Here is a 16,054-nt window from a genome sequence, read left to right on the forward strand (position 1 = left end):
CAACCGTGCGCCCCGAGGTGATGCTCGCCTCGCTGAGAGTGCCGTACCGTCTTGGCGCCATTCTGGGTTACATAGCGATAGTTTGATCAGGACACTTGGTTGTTGTTTTGTAGAGAAATTTTGATAGTGTGCATGTGGCTGACGCACACTGAAAAGAAGTGGTGTGAAACCTTTTTCTGGTCATTTCAGTCCTATGCAAGCCATACTAAATTTATGAAACAATTGAACAGGTAGATTTTTGGGTCTTTTTAAACAGTTTCTCATTTTTAGGGTTACATGGTGGACTACAGAGGCCCAGGAGACATAGGTTTCGCACCCTCAGCGTGACATAACATCTTTTCACACCCCCACCCCCCAAAAAATGAAAGCATGCTTGAGTTTATTTTTTTGATTTATTTTGTATAAAAAAAAGGTACAATTTACATTACTTTTATAAAAAGTTTCAGCATAAGTACAACATTACACTTTTTTTGCAGAAACACCTGCAACTATACAAGATCGACTCCCGAGGAGAGTTCACAAGGTGTCATTCATTTTCAGTTTCCTTCTTTAAACAACATCGAGTCCTTCATGTGCCAACAATCCTGCCAAGACAAGATTAAACTTTTTTTTCTTTTCATTTTTTTAACAGTAAATAACCAAGTTCCCACCTCCGCAAAAAAGCGAAGACTTCAACAAAGGGAGAATAAGAGGAGGAATGAACGGGGAATAGCAATAATAATCATCTTCATGACAATCTCATTTTTCCTCCCACAACTGGGAATATAACGTGCCTTCCATTTCCAGAAAGGACTCACAAATAATAAAAAAAATCTTTTAAGTTAAATAATAATAATGCCAAAAAAATAAAAAGCACATCACATCATAAAGATTGTCCCATAGTAAGAAGAAAGTCTCATGATGGAAGGAGGAAAAATAATCCAGCAGGCCTGGAGGAGGACAGAGGTTGTTGGATGGATTTTTGTTGTTGTTTTTTGACTTTTTTTTTTTTTTTTTTTTTCCTGAAGGAAGGGGGTGGGGGAACCCCTACATGCTCCCCAGGTCCTGTGAGATTCTCTTTTTTCTTTTTTTTAACGCGTCTTGACCAAACACCTGCAAAAGATTGAGAGAAAAAGAAAGAGGCGTGTTTAGAAAAAAGGCAAACAGGGCAGCGAAAGAGATCCGGACAGACTGGCGCCAGGGAGGAAGCCGCACACTTTTTCATTTTTTTTAAACATTTAACCAAACACTCCCAATACTAAGCAAACCCTGCGCTCCAGATGTACACACACACATACACACTCGCACACAAGTTTAGCCTCCAATCTGGGGAAGAATCATCGTAATTGCCGCTCAGCTGGCGCCTACCCACTTCTTGTACCAATTATGTGCAGACATGGTAGAAGCGAGCAATCCAAAACAGCCATTATTTTCCTCTCTTTACAGATGCCCTTCATTATAGATACGAGAGGCTATAATGCGACCCTGACAACTGCTACTTTATTAACCCCTAAGCGGCCTGACAAAGCGGATATATCGCTATACTGCAGCTACGATTTGAATGCATGAAAAGTAAGCATATGGGATCCTCGCTGACAGGATGCGCTAGCATATTGGGACACGATCGGAACAAATGTTGCTGGTCGATTGGGTTGCAAATTAAAAAAAAAAAAAAAAAAAAAAAAGAGAGAAAAAGCCTTGCACTTGGCCGGCATGCGTGAGCAGACAGGAGTCCAGACTACTCACCGCCTTTAGCGATGCAGAGTCCGGCTGTCATCTGTCGTCAGCTCGGATGGCAACTCGGGAGACTGCAAACAAACAACGAGCGCACCAAATGTTATTTCCACGCCGCGTCACGCTTCGCAACGCGCGCCGGCGAAGACAGGGCCGCGCGACTCGTACCTGGAGCGAGAGGATGCTGATGTCCGTGTTGAGGGTGGTCAGCGGGGTCCTGGATGCAGCCGGAGGAGGCGCCCCCTGGCCCGGCCGCGCGGGGTGATGCAGGTTCGACCCCAGCGCGACGTTGGAGTCGAGCGCGATCTGCAGGTCCAGGATGTAGTCGATGACGTGCTGCAGGATTTCCATCTTGCTGACGTTCTTGTTCTGCGGGATGCTGGGCACCAGCTCCTTGAGCTTGGAGTAGCAGTCGTTCATGTTGTACAGCAGGCTGAGCGGGTCGTCCACCGGGGTCTTGCTCCGCGACAGACCCAGCGAGTGCTCCGACAAGGCGGCGGTGTTTTTCCGGAAGGACCGAACGGGGCTGATGGCTTTCATTTTAGTTTGTTGTTTTTAAGTTAAATTAGATTAAATTAAATCGTATCACGCGAGTTTTGTCTTGGGTGTTGCTTCTTTTAAGTCCAATGTGGTCAGGCGATGGTCGTTCGGACTGGATTATATGCGCGGCGGTGTGGTTTATATAGACTGCAGGTCGGCGGCGACAGGGAGGCGGGACCGAGGCGCCGATTGGTCACGCCCGACGTGTCGCTCCAAGGCCGCTCGGTATCCTATTGGCTCTATGCGCGACACACCCGCCCCTCTTCCGCCTCGTTACCGGGGCAACGCGAGCGGGGAGGCGGGGCCCCAGAGGGCAGCCTCGCCAGCTCCGGTGGGCAATTTGGAAAATGAAGCGCTTACCTGTTTGTGATCAAGAGAATTAATGCCGCACAAGGCTCGCAATTGACTTTGACAAGGTGTGGCCAATAACTGCACAAAGGCGAAGTGCTTTTTATTCGCTCTGACTAGCTTTCCCCAAAGTAAAATAATAATAAAATAACAACTCTCTCTCTCACTCATGAAAAACAAAAAACAAGCCCTATTTTCCAAACTATACAGCGTGTTCGGAAAGTCACCGCATGTGCACTTATTAACGGACGTTTCAGTAGAAAACACGATATGTACCTCCTCCTCCTGAATTCTTAAAAAACAAAAAAGTCTGATAATAAAAGCGCACCGTGACTTTCCTTTCCCTTGTATGTTGTGTGTGTGTGCGTTTGTGACAATGTCGTTAAAAAAAATTATTATAACGGCTTATGAATATTTTCCTGTGTTTCCACCCAAACGAGACCAGGCGCGTCTGATTAATCCCCGCAAGTCCGCACCGGTGTGAACTTTCTGTGAGGGAATGCAACATGCAACGCAACGGTCAGACCCGTGGGAAAAACTTGTACGTTATATACTTGGACGTTCTTATTATTCATCGTATTTCGTGCTTGTGCATGTCAATATTCTGCTATTTACAGATGCATTACATTGGTTTGCACAGGAAACATGAGGGTACCCGACGACCACTTTATTAGGTACACCTGCACCATCCAGTCAGCTCTAGTACAAGAGCGGCTCCAAATGGGTTCAATAAGTGTGGTTTGCGCTGCAAATTACCTTAGGCGACGTGCCCCAAAATAAAGACAGTCTCGGCATCATGCAACGCATTTGTACACCAATACAAAACAAATACTGTGAAATGAATCCCTCTCCGATGTCAATCAAAACTTGTAGATCTTTGTATAGGTGTGCGTTACCTTCACCTTTTAATCGCGTTTGCTTGATTAAAAAAGAAATGCAACCAAACAATTGAAGTAAATGGGGCAGGAACGTCAGGCTATCACGTGACCCCCATCTGCTGCACCTCATCTTTATAATGACGCATACGCACGCCAACTTGACCAAATGAATGGTGACAAACAAGCTACTGTACATGCAGGGGCCGTAATTTGAGCGTGGATGTACGTTACACCGAAACACACCGCGTAATCTATCACTTAACCTGCGCCAACGCGGTAGTAAAGTCCGTGTATATTTCGTAACCTCGAAACGTCGTAAAGCGAACACACCCCGTGTAGCCGCCAGTGTGTGCCTGCAGCAGAGAAGCTGAGAGACTGCATGGGCGCAAAGCGCATCAGGAGGAGCTTCTCCCTCTTCTCTCTCTCTCTCGCTCTCTCTCTCTCTCTCTCTCGTTGGAGCAGACTCTCTGGCGCCGCCGCCGCCGTGACGTCACTGGAGTCGCAGCAAGACCCCTCGCAAGCCCCTCGAGGCGCCGCTCAGGCGGTTTCCATGGCGACCACGGGTGTCAATCCGGGGGAGGGCCGGACGCTTCTCAGCTGACCGAGTCGAGGTCCGAACACACACACACGCACACGCACGCACACGCACACACACGCACACACCGTGGACCAGTGATAAGTGATGGAATGTTATGTTTGCTACTCTGGTTTCTTCTCTTTTTTTTATTTATTTATTATTATTATTATTTTTAAAGGAACTGTACATTGTGTTTAAAGTCCACATCCTCCATTCAAAATGCAAAGTAAACGAGTACGGCAGAGTACACAATAAAGTCAAACTGCTGTACTCAGAGGTCACAACATGAGGTACACTTGCACAATGCAATCCAATACAGGAGCTGTATGATTATAATGTCGGAGTTGTATTAATTTAACAATATCGTTATTTTATACATTTGTATTTTGTAATGTTGGTATTATTTTAAATGTTAAATTTGTTATTTAAATGAGCAATGTCTTTACGGGGGTCTTAGAGATCAGTAAATAATGAAAATAAGGAAGCCACGATAATAATAAGCATACTGAATCAATTGAAGAAAACGTTGATCAGTGTCAATCAACACTAAGCAGGAATATTTTCCTTAGAATTCTTGATACAGCTTCTAACAATTGTGAAATTGTAGCTAATGCTGTGGCCAGTGAGTGAATATTTTTATATCGACTCTATACTATTAAAACAGTTGTATTTGTGTACAGTATTAGACATCATATTTAATGTCTATTGCAGGAGTCTTGATTGCGTTGGATGACTTTTACATCTGTTTTGATGACACGAGTATTTGGTTCCTGTTTTGTGATGAGTCAGTGATGATTTGTATTCATTATCATTTTAATGTATCTTATATGGCATTAATATAAGCAATATCTGCAGTGGTTTTTATACTTTGGGTTGAGTTTTCAGTTGCGGTTGTATGAACATGATTTGTAAAGTTTAGAAGTTAAAAAAAACATCATCATCAAATGTCTAAAAAAAAAAAAAAAAAAATCTCTTCAAAGATTTAAAAAGAAATTGTGGTAGCCTCGTGTCCGAATGACTTGGAAAAAGTCATTGTACTCTCCCCTTTTTCTCAGTTTGAAATGCACATTTCCCCCCCCCCCCCCTCCTCCATTCTGCAAAAAAAAGTGTGTCCTCTTTACGTCTTCCTCTTGTCACGTCCTCGCATCTTCTCATACTCGTGTTAGAGTCCACACTGCGCTCGACCACTCTCGTTGCAGCAGACCACCCTGAGGCGGTGTGGCTGGCCGCTATACGCCCCTCACCAGAATACCAGATCAAAATACAGCATGCTGTCTATCCAACTGTGGGAAATAGGTTGTTTATGACTCAAATGTCTAAGAATAGTGGAAAAATTGTGTGGTTAGACATTGGGAAATGTTAAAGAATGATGGGAAAAACTGTGCAACTTGACATTAGAACATCAGAATGTCGAAAAACAGTGGGGGAAATGTGCAATGTTAATAAGAACAAAACAAGCATGAAAAAAACTGTGTGATCAAAAGAAAAAAATGTCCAGTTTAACATTAAATTGTATCAGAAAAGTGAGAAAATTGTGTACTTGGACTTTAAAATACAGTAGAAAAACTTTATAGATACACATTGAAATATCAAGGACAGGTGGAAACATTTAAAATGTTACATTATTATGACAAATGTCTATGAACAGTGGAATGTGTTTAAAAATAAAATGTCAAAGAGCAATTGAAAGCAAAAGTTGTTTGACATTAAAATGTCAAAGAAAAGTGGAAAGGGAAAAGAATGGGTCAAAAAATGTTCAACAATAAAATCTCTAAGAAAGGTGGAAAGTGTTTGACAACAAAAGGTCAAACAACTGTTGGAAAACTTCGTGACAAAGGAACATTGTCCAGTTTGACATGAAAGGTTATCAGAAAAGTGGGGAAATAGTTTTGTGTTTGATGTTACACTGTCAAAGTACAGTGGAAAAATTGTTATGGTTGACACTTTAAATGTTCAGCACCAGTGAAAGGACTCAAGAACTGTAGGTTTTGACATCAAGATGTCTATGAACGTGTGAAAAAGACGTTCATGTTTGATATTAGAATATCAATTAACTGTAGAAAATGTGTGAAAAAAGTGTTTGACATGTCAATGAAATGTGGAAAAAAACAAGTTGAAGGAAAATGGTGCAGTTTGGCATTAAATTGTGGAAAAGGGGAAAAATTGTAGCGTGACCTTGAAATGTCAAGGAACACTGGAGAAATGGTGCAGTTTGGCATAAAATGTCTAATAACAGTGGACTCATTTTTGTGGTTTGACATTAAAACGTCAAACAACAATGAACAAATTGTGCGATGTTCAAATTGTATGAGAAAGGTGGAAAGAGTCTGACATTACAAAAAAATGTCTTTAACACAGGAAAACAAATGTATGATTTGAATTTCAAAGAACAGGGGAACAACTGTAATAAATACAAGTTTCGCATGTTTGGCGAAAGTGGAAAAAAATAAGTGTGAAAGAATAGAGGACAAAATGTGTGGTTTTGACATTAAGGTATAAAAAAGAAAAAAACACACACAAAAGGAAAAATGTGAAACGTTAAAATGTCTGAGAAAACTGGAAAGAGTTTGACAAAAAAATCCAAGAACACTTAAAACAGGTGACCTATTACTTAGAACAATAAGTAATGGCTCACCTGACCTTTATAGGAAGTGAGACGGGAGTCTCATCCAACCCAGATTGATTGATCAATTATGTACGGTTTGTTAATGGACGATCTGCAGATCGCCGCGGACGTTTATGGCATCTTTGCCTGAAAACTTTGTATTTGTCAATGTATGCTTCTGGTTAATACATTGCCTAATCTGCAAATAGCTTCCAGTTTGACGTTAAACCATGCACTTTCTAGCCCTGAACCAATGCATGTCCTCTCTTTGTGCGCCTCTTCTGTGGTCCAGATGGGACTCTCTTTCTCTCTCTCTCTTTCCCTGTTGCTCTCTCTGTTGTAAAACGAGAGGCACAGGGAGAGATGAGGTAGCCAGATTGGACCAGGAGACAAAGGCATGACCATGGTTGACCAGAGCTCGGCTGGTCACGGTAACTCGAAAGCTTTCCACGAATCAGTACATTTCAGCTTGGTTTGCAACGTTACGGTACGTCTCGTAATAGTACAGTATTGTTCGCTCGTGCAGGGCGCAGATGTCCGTTGATTGGTAGACAGAAACGGTGGCCGTTTGTGCCCTCGCCAAAGTAGTGGTTCGTCCGCTTTATCTTAAAACGATCAAGACAAACAATTGAGGAGCGAGAGCAATGGCTTTCAAGTGTAAACCTCAACGAGTAACCTTGATCTTGTTTCAATCCCAAAATGGCGTTGGTCAGCTTCCTCTATTCCAAGGGGAATTGAGACCTGAAATGAGGTTATGAGAACTCCTCGTCTAACGGCTCTGGCTTGTTCTTGAGAGTTTGTCCGTTTATCCCTTTTGAAATAACGGCTTTAAACCCGTCGTGACGTTACGCCGGCTGGTCACGAGGTGAATAGCATCTTGGATATTGCCGTGGCGACCTCGCCTCACCTGCTTGGGCGCGTTAAAATACTGCTGGAGCGGCGGTGCAGTAAAATGCTCAGAAAATGGATATTTCAAGATGAGCTGTGAGTGTTGTTATTTTTGTAGTTTCTGACCGTGTGGTGGTACATTAATGTACCGTGAGAGATCATCTAGTGTGTCGCAGGAAATGATCCGATTCCCCTTAATTTGTCTGAAATTTTTATTCATGCATACTTGCATACCGACAGGCAGAACATGGAAATTCTCCTCCACGAGATGACAAATAACCTGTGAATCCATCTTTTGTGACATTTTGTCTAGTGGTGTGCCATTGGATTTCTTCGAGTGTAAAATATGCACCTTGGCTCAATGAAGGTTGGGAAACGCGGGTTTAAAACATCGGCGTACTGGCAGTATGATTAGCAGAAATGTGACAGGTGTCAAATCATGTTAGTGCTAACATTTGCGCTAATCATATTGTCAGAGTTATGTGCAGTAAAATGATTTAAAAAAAAAAAAAATATATATATATATTAAGACACATAATGCAGACTGATTTTGTTATAGCAGTATCACAGAGTTTCGTTGCCGTGGTTTTCTTACATATGCTTCAAAACTATAACGAAGCCCTGGAACGACAACAACAAATAGTGTTTCTTTCAGGACCGGGTCTGTCGCATTAAAGTTACTACACATCGTTGCACTGAAGGATGACAAATAATCTGCTGTCCTATGTAGAAGCAGAAGTAGCAGTTGAATCACACGCTACCTCAGTCATACAGTTACGCTCTATTGTTATTATTATTGTTATTCTTATTATTAAACACTATCCTCAGTAGCTAGGCTTAGAAATAGAGCATGATTCCGTCCTTGAACTTGATCATAGTAGGTATCGTGAAACAAAATACTTGTTCCTTTCTTAATATATTGTGTGTAATAGCACATTGATGCCAAAACGGTTGTATAAATGCAAGGTCTTTGTTGCTGCTGGTTCTGTTTCCCTATAGTGCCATAAAACCACAGTGTCTCTCGCTCTTACTCAATCGAGGTCTATTTCCATAGCATAGAGGGAAGAGAGAGTTCCTCTAGGAAGCACAGAAGTTTTAGCGGAACCAGTGAACACTAGCCGGTGCCTCGCTCTGCCTTGTGGTAGCTCTAATTCTTCTTAGAAGCAGTATTGACTGTTCACCACGCCGTACAAGTCAATGTTCTCAAAGCTAAAGAAAGTAACACCCAATTAAAGGATATATTTGTGATCCCACTAGACTCCAAAGTCTAATTGAGAGAGGGGCATATTCTTTCCAAACCTCTTGTTGCCGGGCAAAGAGTTGTGCTCAATTATACTTGCCCTATAGGCTAATGGAAAATGTTTACCCACCGCAAATATTCGATTGTTGAAATGAAATAAAAAAACAAACAAATAAACAAAAAAAAAACCAGGGGTCACATTGGACTCATAATTATTTTCAATGGGTAAAATTGATTTGATATGTGTATGAGTAAAGTTGAGTTTGAGCTTGGTCGTGGAACAAATTAAACTCGAAACTTAATTTCCCGAGGAGATAAGAAGAATTTGGTGAACGGTGCAGTAATTATTTTCTCAAGTGGAGAAACTGAGGCAAGGCATTTTTTAGCGTGGAAGTCACTATTTGAGGGTATACAGTATTTACATTTCTGCATACACATTTCTTTCTCAAGTGAATCATTGCTGTATCATCTACAAAATATGCATTTACTTGATTGACTTTATTTCTTTATTGAATGACTAGTTTTGGATTTAACACTTTTGTTTCGTTTGCTCACATGTCAGTCTAATCTATGCTAAACATTGAAAAATGCTAGATCGACCAGATCTGGTGGGGCACATACTCACCTGCCCTTAGTGCAGAGTCAGCACTGTGAAGGCATCCCGAATGTTGTGGTCAGTGAGTGTCGATTTACCCCCGTTTTTAATGGATTCTTAATTGACGCACGCTGCTATGCGCCCTCCTACCTACTTCAACAGAAAAGCCTGAGAAGCAGCAAAGCAACCCATTGAATGCGCGTCAGCACACTCCCCCCCCCCCCCCCCCCGTTGTGGCGACTGGAACGGCCCGCAATGTCACGGCCTCCGTTCGACACGTCTCGCAGTGGCCTCGTATGCAGATCTTCCGCAGCGAGCACGTTGAAGTGGTCAGGTGGATCATTGAGCGCATCACAACAACAAAGGTTCTCACGGCCATAATCCTCTTGGCCTCTTATCGCTCCTCCTCCTCTTCCTCCTCCTCCTCCTCCTCCTCCTCCTCCTCCTCACCCATCTCATCGGCTCACAGCTCAGGATCAGACCGCGCAGCAGCAGCAACACAGACAGCCTTTACCCTTCGCTTAATATCCCCATTACTTTCTCTTTGTCTTGTCTTTCAGCTTATCTGCCCTGCATGCCATTATTCTCCCCCCTTGCTCTCTCTCTTTGCTTTTGACACCTAATCTGCTGTTTCCCCCAACATGGACCCTCGTCAGCCTTTTCACTAACAAAAGCAGAGTCACTTTTGAAATGAAGAGTCTTTAAGGAGCACATTGGGACCGGGAGGAGGGTGAGAAAGTGAGCAGTGGCATGCAATTAGATCCAACGTGATTAGAATCCATCGAGTTTGCCTATTATGTAAAGCCAAGTGGTACAGTTAATTTTGGATCATTATGGAACTGTTAGGAATGGTAACTCCTGTTTGATCTGTTTCCACTGTGGAGTATGTGGAGAGGAGGTCAACAGTGTAACCTGTCAGGGAATCCGACAAAGAAGAGGACATTGTTTTTGATGTTGGTGGTTTTAGACATTTGTTTACACGGCAATGACATTTTAGGGCATAGAACCAAAAAGAATAAAAAATATGTCTGTAAGTGGAAAATTGGGAAACATTATTGATCCGTGTTTACACTAAAAAGAATTATCTGAGTAGTATGTCACACCCAAAACAACTACACTACTCCACAGCAATTATGTTGTAGTGTGTAAGTGTTTAATTACTTACATACTGTATATACAAATTCAACGGCGGGCTGTGGTGACTACAGATAATCTGCTTGAGCGGTCGAAAATATTGGTAGACCAACTTGGATACCTGTCAAGCTAATGCTAATGTTGGTATAAGGTTTTTCGCTGCACTTTGATCTGTAGAAACATATTTCAAGATCTGCCATAATAAGACAATGTTGGTTTTCCCGTGTTGATTTGTAGTATCAAAGTGTAACAGCTTGACACTACAATTCCCAACTATAGGAGTGCATCCGCGCCAAAAACAATTATTCTTCACCTGCCGATGATAACTACTACCAGTAACGACTGGGCTGGCATAATAAAGCGTTTTCAGACATCTTTGCACAGTCCTTTGAACAGTTTTGAAAAGATTATTGCTATAAACGAGAAGTAAAAACCTTTTGCGTGTTTTATGGTCATTCCTTCAGGGAATACTGTATGTATATTTGGTTTATATTTAAATTTTGATTGTTAATGTAAATATACTTCTTAAACATAAATCATTTATGTTCCAGGAATTTATATACATATTATTTGGGAATTATTTTATCCATCCATTTTCTATAGCATTTGTCCACATTAGGGTCCTCGTTAAGATGGTGGGTGACCCTATCCCAGGGCACAGACAAACAACCATTCACACTCACATTCACACCCGTGGATAATTTAGAGTTTTCAATTTACATAACATGCCCATTTTGGGAAGAAGGCAACAGAACCCAGGGAACACCCATACAAAGTTGTTTGATTAAAAATTCTTATTATTTTTTTAAATTGTCACTATTACCATGAGACGTGAAAGAACAATTCACAGCTCAGGTGCTAAAGTAAATGCATAAATGGATACCTCGAGTAATAATGATAAAAGTCACCCGTTTGTAAGATTACAAGCACAGGCATGTGTGTATGCAATTTTAAAGGTCAGGTGGCTCATTGAATCATCTCTCCTTCAGGTGTGTTTTGTGCCCCCCCACCTCCCCACGTTTCATTTTTGCTGTTTGTCAGAAATGAGCATTTTTTCAGTAGATTTTTTTTCATCTTAATCCAGTGTGTCTCGCTCCACACTTTAGGTATCGTTACCCAATGACAGGGTAGCAAATAGAGCAAGACCTTTGACAATAGAAACATAAAATTGCATGCCAATTGTACTGCTTAGTGTACATAAATAGGCCACACCCCTTCACTAAAGCCTGCGCAGGTTAACTACCGTTTATTTTGATATCAGCAAAACAGCACCGACCTTTAGCTTCTATTAGCTTTATTAAAAGAAGCCCCAGAGGGAGCATCCACACGGCTGCTGCATTTTTACGCTCCATGAACGTGTGTGTGTGTGTGTGTGTGGTTTTATTTTATTGGGACTTATTGGAGTAACACGCTAATGGAATTAAGGTGCTGGGTTTCACTCGCCCTTGCCAAGATTGGGCATTAAAAGGATGAATAAATAGCACTCGCTAAGTAGATGAGATGGCGACACGGAGGCGACGCCGCGTTGTTTACGCGGCCCGGGAGCTAGTGAAAGCGGACTTGGAATGGAATTAGCAGACAAACAAGGTAAAATGCTGAACGCGGAGGAAGTTTTCCCCGCGTGCGAGAGGGAAAAAGAAGAAGTGCTGGAAGCGAACCTAACGACAGCCTCTCCACGGAGCACGTGGATTTCTATATTTGCCAGCTAATTACTTAGATGAAAAGCCCAATCAAAAAAAACAAAAACAAAATCCAAACATTAACCAAAAATAAACGGGCGTTTTGTTTGCGTGCTCCGTCAGCTGTGCCAGCAGCGAGTCGTCTCCATTACACATAATTCATGTGATGTTTGTGTTGCTTGCCGGATTAGCTGGGAGGCGTTGCTGTTGGCGCGTGCTGTAAAAGGCTCTCATCTGTATTTTAATGGACTAAGAAGCAGTGGGAGGACATGGCGCCATGCCACAATTACACAGTGAAAGAGGGGCCTCCCTCCTATGCAGCAGGTAATCTGTTTGTGAGAGGCTTTTTAGCCGTATAAATGGAATTAGATGACGCTTCGATGACACATTAAAAAGGCAACAGTGCGTGCCGACGTGTTTACCTCCGAGCACCACGAATCCGTATTCGGTCGACCTGAATTGGGAATTCTGTGCCATTTTTGTGCCGTGAGCGGGAAGAGGAAGTATAAATAAAACAGTGGAAACTATAAAAGAATGTCAATTAGTAGAGCGCAGACCTCTGCCAATGCTGAGCTGGTAACAAAGGTAAGAAGAAGCAAAAGCATTTGTGTTTGTTTGTCTGTTAGCAGGCTACTTTCTGGTTCAATGAGGTCGACGTAAAATGGGAACAGTATTAATCGAAAGGGGACTGAATTGACAAAAGAGAAATCAGTCACTAATACAAGAAGAGAAAGTGAGAACAATTGTGCTGCATTGTAGTTGTGATAGCCAGTTCAGCTAGTTTGTTAGTTTGCATGTTACTTCTGGTTCACGGAGAATGACATTAGATAACAGGACTCGACCATTTGTATTACTCAAACTTAAAAAAGAAAACGGAAACTGAATCCCTCTAACAAAAGTGTACGAAGAATGTGGAGAGTCTCTGCATTTGTTTGTCTGCAAGCTACTTCCTGGTTCATGGAGGAGGATGGAGGATCGGATTTAGGGTTAGGGTGAGTCATTTTGAATCAAATGGGCGCTACAATGGCAAATAAGAAAAATCCAATTACTTGTTTCATCAAGACAAACTTCCTGGTTCACAGAGGATGGTACAAGATGGGCTCCTCCCATATTCACTAAACGGGGTCTCAAGTGGCAATGAGAAAAAAAATCACTTCCATGTTTCGTCACGATGAAAGAACAACATTCCTCGAACAAAAGTGAAAAAAAATGGTGAAAATTGTATTTGAGGTCGCTTTTCCATTTGTTGATTGTCAGGTTAGTTCCTGATTGATGGAGATTGCCATGCGATGACAAACGAGGCCCATTTGTAGTCTGGGGTTAGGGGAATGGTTCCATCATAACTCAAACGGTATAAAAGAGCAAATATAGTCCTCAAATTCCTCATTTGCATTTGTTAGTTAGTAGCCTGGTTTGTGGACAATGGCATAAGTTGACGGGACTGAAACGTGCTGAATTGCGGGGTGTGGGAAAGGTTTCATCACGGTGAACAAGGAGCCACCGTAAATGGCCAAATTCACAAAGTGTTTGATCCATGTCTCGACTATGCTAATGTATTTCCAAGCACGTCCACTTCAGTGCCTTTCTGTGACCAATCCAGTCTCTGTATCTCCGTTGCAAGCATCTGATGACACTCTGCGACACTTTAAACTCAGTGGCCACTTCCCTCTGTGAACATCCTGTTTGAAGCCTCGCAATAGCGAGGTACTGTTGATCAATTGTGAGGTGTCGTCTTGGTCTCACGATGTCAAAATGTGAACAGCATGGTGAAGAAGACTGTTTACATACCAATTCTAATTCAAACAGGCAATGTATTAGTCGATTCATTCCTTCATTCAGCATTCATTCATTTTGATGGAAAAGTCAGCTAATAATCAAACATTTTCCAATGGAGATGACTGGAAGTGAGCACATAACCTGTAGGTACTTCGTTGCATTTGGAAAGCATGAAAACACACATGCGTACGGCCTAGCAAACACACACGCGCGCACCACGTTATGTGTTGGTGCAGCGAAAGCTTGCAGATGGCCGGGGCCGCGCAAGGCGGCTCTTTGGAGTCCTTTCACAGCGTGGCTGGAGGAAGAGAAGGCTTGTCTTCTATCAGCAGTGTTGACATTGGGATGGCACCTAATTAGGTTTAGGCCCAGCACAGCATGCATGCTTAACTAGGCTGGCCTCCGCCTCAGGCTTCCGCACCGATCCCAAGGTGACTGCTCCGCTGCAGCCCACCAATGATACTCTTATTGAGAGATCACCGTGACCCCATTACGTACGGCTGTTCTCACGGCAATTTGTGCAAAATTTACAGGGGACATATCATGGAAAATTGACTTCTATATCAAATTAATTTGCTCCTTTGAAATGAATTGAAATGCTATTACTCAGCCCCCCCAAAAACAAAATTGTTTTGAATTAAGGAAATTCTGACTTTATTGTATGAAAACATACTAATACATAATAAAAGACAATGTCAAGAACTAAACTGGCTTTATAAGTGTAATTACTGTACATACTGTGGTATTCTTGTGTTGAATGTGTGCCTTTTAAGAGGTGTGGCCTAGCGAGTGATATGAGGGGCTGGAGTCAGTCTGGGTGTGAGCATCTGGGCATGAGTTGTGGTCTACAGCAGCTCCTTGTGAGTACCCTTAATTTGTATTTGACTGTCCCGTTCAAGTGCACTCGTAACTGTGGCTCTCAACATGAGCACATTACAGTACCTTAATTGTCCCGTCCCCCCCGTCCCCCTTATTTAAAAAAAAAAAAATCTTCACTCAAGCAGGGGTGTATCTGAATCTTGCTTGTAGCTTACATTTTGCCTCACAACACAACAAAAAGTGATAGCTCATAACTTGAAAAAAAAACGACTACTGTAGTTGAGTCCCAAGTGCCTGCCAACCCATCAAGTGTGAAATGAAGCAACCAAGTTGACTACGGTTTCTTTTTTAGTCATCCTCCTCTGCCACTACACTGTCTTGTCAGAGCAAAAAGGTAAGCAGAGCTGCACTCAGTTTTGTTGAATGCACAGATTAGTGTTCGCTAACATTGTTTACCTCTAATAATCTGCACATACCTGATTTCTCTGTAAAGTTGTTGACGTATGTGGGTGAGTAATTATTTGTTTGGCAATGCGTCTGCGGCTTGTGCCAAATACACGTGGCACTCAATGCACCTTGGCCAGTGACAAACTGATAGAGGACTGCACGTTTTTGATGAAATTTCAAACTAAACTACTAAATGCCAAAATAAAAGGTGAAAAAAAAAAAGATAAAAGTTGCTTGGTTATTGAGTGGAATCCGGATGAAATCTTTTGTGGATGAATTCATTTTTTTCAATTGGGGAAGCTGCATGTTTACAATAACTTGAGAACTAAAATGGAAAAGCTAACAGGTTCATACGTAAAGCAATTCCAAATTAAAATCACAACAAATCAAATGACCAAAGAAGTTCCATCTCGGCAGGCCCCCTCCTCCTCCGGCTGATCGTGATTGGTACTTCAAAATCACCTCAATTCGTGAATACAATGTAATAAAACAATGGGCAAAGTAACAAACTGCATACTGTGCTAACTTTATGGACTGCAACACGTGAAGTTTCCTGCAACCGCTTTGAATGCAGAGGCAAGATATTCGTTCTGATCACGTAAAGACGACAACGTTTCATAGTTGTAACGTTTACTCATGCTTATGCAGTATTAAGAATTCCAACAGTCCCAGAACGTTCATGCCCATTTTCAACTTCATTGAACTACATTAAAGTCTTTATGGCGCTTACTGTATGTTTTATGTATAATGTAAACCAGGACATGATACTGTGTAATGGTACATTTTTGTCACACAAAGAATATTTGTTTGTAAAA

At 42.0% G+C, this 16,054-nt stretch overlaps 1 protein-coding gene and 1 long non-coding RNA gene across 2 annotated transcripts in view; one reads left to right on the forward strand and one right to left on the reverse strand.

Annotated features, from left to right (window-relative positions):
* Positions 1 to 373: 373 nt before the first annotated feature.
* On the reverse strand, positions 374 to 2,359 carry id2a (inhibitor of DNA binding 2a). Its single transcript, XM_061696115.1, has 3 exons — positions 1,882 to 2,359; positions 1,726 to 1,787; positions 374 to 1,092 (listed from the first exon to the last, which is right to left on the reverse strand). The coding sequence occupies exons 1-2, from the start codon at positions 2,251 to 2,253 to the stop codon at positions 1,731 to 1,733; spliced, it is 429 nt and encodes a 142-aa protein (XP_061552099.1). The 5' UTR covers positions 2,254 to 2,359; the 3' UTR covers positions 374 to 1,092; positions 1,726 to 1,730.
* A 9,672-nt stretch (positions 2,360 to 12,031) lies between these two features.
* LOC133413251 (uncharacterized) overlaps positions 12,032 to 16,054 on the forward strand; it is a 114,091-nt gene continuing 110,068 nt past the window's right edge. Inside the window, exon 1 of the long non-coding RNA XR_009769852.1 lies at positions 12,032 to 12,105. This is a non-coding gene — a long non-coding RNA (uncharacterized LOC133413251). The remainder of the gene's footprint in view (positions 12,106 to 16,054) is intronic.

This window comes from Phycodurus eques, chromosome 14, assembly GCF_024500275.1.
Source record: "Phycodurus eques isolate BA_2022a chromosome 14, UOR_Pequ_1.1, whole genome shotgun sequence".
NCBI classification, from domain to species: domain Eukaryota; kingdom Metazoa; phylum Chordata; class Actinopteri; order Syngnathiformes; family Syngnathidae; genus Phycodurus; species Phycodurus eques.

Excerpts from the sequence above, each read along its gene's own strand:
- id2a (XM_061696115.1), bottom strand. The coding sequence starts at position 2,253 with ATGAAAGCCATCAGCCCCGTTCGGTCCTTCCGGAAAAACACCGCCGCC. Across the intron at positions 1,788-1,881 it reads TCAGCATCCTCTCGCTCCAG|TCTCCCGAGTTGCCATCCGA; the intron begins GTACGAGTCGCG and ends GTTTGTTTGCAG.